At 32.2% G+C, this 6,869-nt stretch overlaps 1 protein-coding gene across 1 annotated transcript in view; it reads left to right on the top strand.

The window, feature by feature from the left end:
• Nucleotides 1-4,723: 4,723 nt before the first annotated feature.
• LOC141827048 (uncharacterized) overlaps nucleotides 4,724-6,869 on the top strand; it is a 5,073-nt gene continuing 2,927 nt past the window's right edge. Inside the window, exons 1-3 of the mRNA XM_074714331.1 lie at nucleotides 4,724-4,816; nucleotides 4,919-5,008; nucleotides 5,055-5,396. Coding sequence (XP_074570432.1) covers nucleotides 4,724-4,816; nucleotides 4,919-5,008; nucleotides 5,055-5,396 — 525 coding nt within the window. The remainder of the gene's footprint in view (nucleotides 4,817-4,918; nucleotides 5,009-5,054; nucleotides 5,397-6,869) is intronic.

Genomic DNA, 6,869 nt, shown 5'->3' with positions numbered 1-6,869 from the left:
AGGGTGAACAGGCTGCCGTAGCATTTATTGTTGAACAGATCCACTGCCTAGAGGTTTCGACGTCATCACCAGAAACTGTTGGTATGTGCCATCGCCCGTCTTCAGACTCCTGAAACCGACTCTATGAGTTCCAAGTCGAAGATAGTGATGAGAAATGAGACCGTCATAACTAAAATCAGCTATGGTGTTCACCAGTATTACTACTGAATATGGAGGCGGCATGTGAAAATATTCCTTAATGATATATTTTCTATCTGATTTTAACTAGACCTAAGATAAATTTTTAAATAGTCTGATAACCTTAACGATGCAAAAGACTAAAAATAATTTTAATAAAACCGACAAAAATTCTTCGTTTTAAACATCGAGCCTCTAAAATTGTTTTAAACATCGATTTTGAGCATAAGAATTGGTCGTTCTCAATGAGATTCAATTTGATATATTATAAGTCTTGTGATTCAACCTGAATCAAAAGTTATGACCTATCAAAGTTACGATCAAAATGATCCCAAAACTCTAGGTTCTGTTGTTCCGCATCACAAATCCCCCTGCATAAGTCAAAGCTTTGTCAAACGTAGAGAGTACCAAAATTGACCTCTTCCAGCACCAACACTGCAGTGTGGTGCTGGTTTTCAAAACAAACACCATATAATTTCGATTTAACCGAATTAGGAGTTTTAAAATTGAAACTGAACCGAATTATCTAAAACAATCGGTATTTTTCTAAAATAAAATTCTAAATAACCGAACTAAACTTTCAATTCGATCAGCTTGATATATCAATTAATTTGGTATAATTGAACTTTTATTCACCCCTAATCTACATTTTATTAGTGCCCCATTGGTGTGGTGCAAAACAATAAAGTAAACTATCCCAATTTGAATACTATATGGGACGAATATTTGAGAGGTCAATTTTTGAATGTGCATAAATTATGCTTTAAATTTATCTAATAGACAACTCAAAGGGAAGACCATCTACTTTTAGCATTAGTCAGAGGAAATTGACTTCATTATTCAAGGCTTTGTATACCAAGATACATTGAGCTATATGTGAAAAAAAAATCATTAGACATCTTAGGGCACCCCTCAATGTTATTTTTTATTAAAATCTTTGATTCACTTTGAGATTCTAGATGTTTTCAAAGATTATGGGACATAGCATTTAGAGTCAATACCAACTTCCATCCGACAACCAATTAGAGCTAGCTATTTCAATATCCACAATTGTGAGTTTATGTTCTAGTAGGGGTGTAATCGAACCAAGCTGAGTCGAATAGTAAGAGGCTCGAGCTCAGCTCGAGTTCGATTCGAGCTTTAATTTTTAAGCTTGAGTTTGACTTTAGTTCGATTCGAACTTTAATTCTTAAGCTCGAGTTCGGCTCGTAATGAAATATAATAGTTCGCGAATGGCTCGAGTTCGATTTGAAAATGACTCGTTTTAAAGTTAAACAAGTTTAGTTCAAGTTTGATTCGAAAATAGTTCGTTTAACAGTTAAACAAGCTTAGTTCAAGCTTGACTCGTTAATATATACTATTTATAATTTATGTAATATATATATACACACACATATTCGTGAACCTCTTAACGAACATGTTCGTGAGCCTTTAAACGAACATGTTCGCAAGTTCACGAACCAAATAATGTTAGTTTTGAGCTCGATTCGATAATATTTTCGAGCTCGAAATCAGGCTCGAGCTCGGCTCGTTAACTTAATTGAACGAACTCAAACGAACTTTTTTTTGAACCGAAACTCCAATAGCTCGCGAGCAGTTTGGCTCGTTTACACCCCTATGTTCTAGACTTCGAAGGTAGTTGAGATTATCATCTATACTTGATGGTAGAATCATCAATTTGGATTAGGCTCGTCGGATTGATCCGTCCAGTCGAATAATTTAAGCAGGTTGAATTGAAATTTTATTAATCCATTTTAAGGTGAGTTTAGAGGGGTCTACCCGCCTAAGCCCGCGACCTATGTGGGTTGGCGCGTGAATTGAGAAAATTTATTTTTTTTTTAAATGTAAAATTAAAGGAGAAAATTCAATAAATTAGTTGACTTGATCCGTTTAAACCGTAATTCAAACTTAAAATTTTTAACTTAACCCGTTTAAACTACAATCTAAACTTAAAAATTTTAATATTTTTAATATTTTTTTATTTGTTGACAGGCCCGTGGCCAACATAGGCCCTTGGGTTCACCCGCCTAACTCGCGATCTGCCTTCAATTGGGTTGGGTTGAAAATTTATCAACCAGCCAAGTTGGTGGGTTGCCCCGCCATATAACAGGTTTTTAGCAGGCTGATCCGCCCCGTCATGGATTGATCTGTTTGACAGCTCCACTTGGTGGAGTTGATCTCACATATATAAGTCTCTTAATTCTTAGAGTTTAATTTATCTTCCATTATGACTTTGCCATTAAAGTCATCTCTCGCTAAGTTGTACGTCTCTTGAATGTATCAAACTTACAAATTTGCTCCATTTGTCTTCTTTTATGCTTCATCTTCATTGTGTTCATTCTTCTAGTTATCGTCAACATTATGCCTTAATACTCCTTATTTTATGGTCTCTTTGATCTCCCAAATCATCATTGTTCGATTTCTAGTGGACCTCAAGTTACTGAGCCAACTAACTTAATTGCACTAAGTCAAGCTCGATGAGCTACTCCAACATCTTCTCAATGTTTCTCATCCTGTGTTGTTACACCCTAGGGAGTATAAATATCCATTAGATGATAAGGTACCACTTAGTGATAATATAATTATGACAGAGGAAACTAAAGCTAATTATATCAATACAAATAGCAATGCAATAATTAAATTAATAAATTTCATGATTTTACTATATGCATGTATGTCTACGAGTACATCTCAAAAATCAAATCGAAAAGAATATCCATAATGAACAAAATGATAAAAAAAAATGAAATATATCAATGCCAAGTGGTTCTGACAAGAGATGACTTCTAAATGATTTGATATCATCGACTTTACAATGAGATATAAGTAAATAAATAAGTATGAAGCAAGTCCCCAGTGGGAGGGGATGTCGTAACTGTCAACCCAGCGATTCGGCAATGTTCAATGTGACAAATCTATCACACGAGAACTAGGTTAAGTAATCTCCGGAGTATAACTGAGTCGGTTACGATAAAACAAATTTATAAAAAGAAGGCAATGGTTCAAATTTCAGCGAAGTTAAGCAATAATATCCTTCTCCGTCTGATAAACTGTAGTTTTTTTATTTAACTTCTCACAGATGATCGTGAGCGCGATAATGTGAGACCGTGAAAAAAAAATCCAAGACAGAGCACCCTAGTTCTATTCCGCGTTCGCGTTACCAAAGAGAATAGGCCCACTTATGGTCATACATGGATTTTGAGCCACACAAAAATATAATTTATATTATATTATATTTATATTTATATTTTTTGATATATCATAAAAGTTATTATTCTTCAATATTTTCTCTCTCTTTGCATTTCCCTTTTTCTTCTATTTTAATTTTCTGATTTTTTTATTTATAATTATCTTGCTATTTTCCCTTTCAAAAAAATTAAATTATCAACATATGCTTCTTCATTGTACCAATCATCTCTCTTTGCTCTACCGTACTAATCAACACTCGCTCCCCACTTTCACCGTATTAATCAAAGCTTTCACAACGTCACTTTGATAATTTTGTTATAGTAACCGTTATAATTTTGTAATTGATATAATACGTTTTTAATTTAAAATTTAAATAGAAAATATGAGAGATAATAATAAAAATAATATAATAAAAAATAATTAAATAATTATACATAAGCTAATAAAAAATTAAAATAGGATGTAATATTTTTTTTAAATAGGATGTTATATTGATTGTTCTAAAAATATGAAGTGCTCTCCTGATCTTTGCTAAAAACAAAGGAAGAAAAAACAAATAAGACTTATTAGCCGCTAGAACCTAAGTGAATTTTGAGATACTACTAGTGATTTGTAATATTGTTTTTAGGTTGATTTTGATATTATTGGACTCATGTTAAAAAAATTAAGAATGCCTCATGTGCTTTGGTTATAATTAAAGAGGCATATTTTTTCTGTAAAAAATGGAATCTGTCACTTTAGTGGTCCCATACGGTTGCCCCTACGATTATTTATAAGGAGATAAATCGAAAAATTACAGTTGATTATGATCCAATATTACTTAATTAGCTTCACTAGAATTCAAACTTTTACCTTCTTATGTAACTCTATTACGTAACTAACTCATTTGGTTATAAAGATGCATAGAAGAGGCTTCTCGTACGCGGCATCGAAGATCAGCTGAAAGAGACGATTCCCCTCGCGAGCATAGTAGACATAGAGAGCACTCACGACAGAATAAGAGGAGGTCAACAATAATAATGCACACATAACATTATTATTTTTGTAGGCGATAAGACATCACAATGCACATACAAATCTTATACAATGCACATAAGTTTTTCCTATATAATGGCATACTAGACATGGCCATCACAATGCACCTTTACTCTTGAAAAAAATGAGTTCATCTCGTTCATCATCCTACTCAGTTGAGGAAGATAAACATTTATGCCATGTTTATTTTCATATTTCTCAAAATCCAATCATAGGAATTAACCAAAAAAAGGATCAATTTTGGGCAAGAGTTGAGATGGAGTATAATCTAGATCCAAATTTTAAAAATTCAGAGCGACCTAGAAGATCATTACAAAAAAGAATGAAGACTATCATTGCTGCTATTTTCAAATTGAAGGGTTGCATACGACAAATTGAAGAATTGAATCCAAGTGGAGCATCAGCGGAAGATATTGTAAGTTGTTATCATTATTTATTTTGTAGAGTATATTACTTTTATAAGCAATATCTAATTTAATTATTAATTTTGTTTCATAATTGTATTATTTTTTTACAGATGAATCGTGCTCAAATGTTATTAGTGCAAGATCCTAATTACTCAAAGCTAAGGGTTTCAAATTTAGACATGTGTAGAGCATTCTTTAAGGTATTGAGAAATTCAACAGTGACAACGTCAAAACTGCATCTATGAGAGTGCAACAACAACTGCTCAAGCTGATTATTCTCAATCTTATAAACTCGAGAAAGATGTTTATTCATCTTCATCTTCACGTGTCTCTTCATTTAATCTTAACATTACGGATTCGGACAGTGGTGATACTTTAACTAAACGACCTATTGGGGTGAAGAAAGTAAAACTGAAGAAAAAGAATGAACAACCACTGACAAAAAAGGTTTCACAGAATGACGGACTTGTTGCGGCATTGGATCGAAGCATCGATGTTGCTATATTCAAGGAAGAGAATAAAATTTCATTCAAAGATTTGAATATCATCGCCGATCCGAAAATGCATGAATTTATTCACGATGAACAAGTTAGAATTATGCAAAAGATGACTAAAAATAAAAAATCTCAATTAATTCTACATTAAGGAGAAGGATCTAAATTCAATTCGTCTCAAGAAGAAGGACGACAAGAATCTCAAGATCCTTTGAATGACTTCGATAAATTTCATGATTATTTCAGTGGTTTATTAGAAAGTGATTTTCCATGATATTAAATATTGATTTATTTAGTATTGCAATGTTAATAATTATAGTTATTTTAAATGCATGTTTACTTTAGTGTTTGTCACATTTTTAAATTGTATATTGGGTATATATTTTATATTTATGCATTTTGAAAATTTAAATATTTAATTATGTGTTTGTTATGAAATTACCAATATTATAAATTTTAAAATATTTATAATCTTATAAGAAATATTTTAAACATTACTTATTTAAGTTAATAACTAATATAAATTTATAATATATAAAATTTACAAAATAAATTTAATTAAATTAAATAATATTAATTTATAATATTTGAAAATATTTTAAATATAAATTTAATATTATAATATATTTATTTAAAATAAACAAGTACTTACATCATTTTAATATAAAATTAAAATTTTTTATAAAAAAATAATTGATGTCCTTTTACACCAAAAGATATCTGATGGAGATGTTCTTAGGGATGTTCTTAGGAACATCTCTTCTGCAAGTGCAGAAAAGATTTGCAGAAGAGATGTTCTTAGGGACTAAAATTTCTCTTATGATCCAGGAGTGTGCCAACTCCTTGAGCCGTATGAGCTTTTGCTAGGTGGTTTTACACGATACTTCCACATGTCGTGTCGTTATGTCAGTGCGACAAAGGCCGCCGCTAGGACCACATATGCAGCGGACGTCTTTCCCACTACGTCAGCCAAGATCAATAATTACTTATATCATATTTATATTTATATTTTCTATATATTATAAAAGATTATTTTTCTATTTTTTCTCTCTCTCTCTTTCTTTGCATTTCCCTTTCAAAAAAAATCAATAGTCCCGGAACAACGGTGCAACGGTAGGACATTCGTATTGTAATCTAGAGACCCACGGTTCGATCCCCAATTACGACGTATTTGTAAAAATTTTTCCCAATCAAAAGATGCTGACCATCTAGATTGATCATCGGGACCGGATCGACCATCTCCAAGGATTAAGTTCATGAGACTGATTGAGATTTATCATTTAAAAAAAAAAAAAATCAATTATCACTTTGCTTGACTGTACCAATCATCTCTCTTTGCTACACCGTACTAATCAACCCTCAGTATATACTCGGCTAACAGATAAGACTTTTTAGCCGCTAGAACATACGTACCTGAATTATGAGATAGATATGACTAGTTATTGGACTCATGTTACAAAAACAGAATGCCTTGGCTATAAAGAGGCATATCTGTTCTATCCTCCGGAGTCCATCAGCAGCAGCTACATGGATTTCTTCTCTCTCTTCTTCCTTCTTCCACTCACGT

Source organism: Curcuma longa, chromosome 4, assembly GCF_044706935.1.
Source record: "Curcuma longa cultivar G26 ecotype Majalengka, Jawa Barat chromosome 4, ITB_CL_G26_1.1, whole genome shotgun sequence".
NCBI lineage: Eukaryota > Viridiplantae > Streptophyta > Magnoliopsida > Zingiberales > Zingiberaceae > Curcuma > Curcuma longa.
This window is presented reverse-complemented; position numbering and strand designations above follow the sequence as displayed.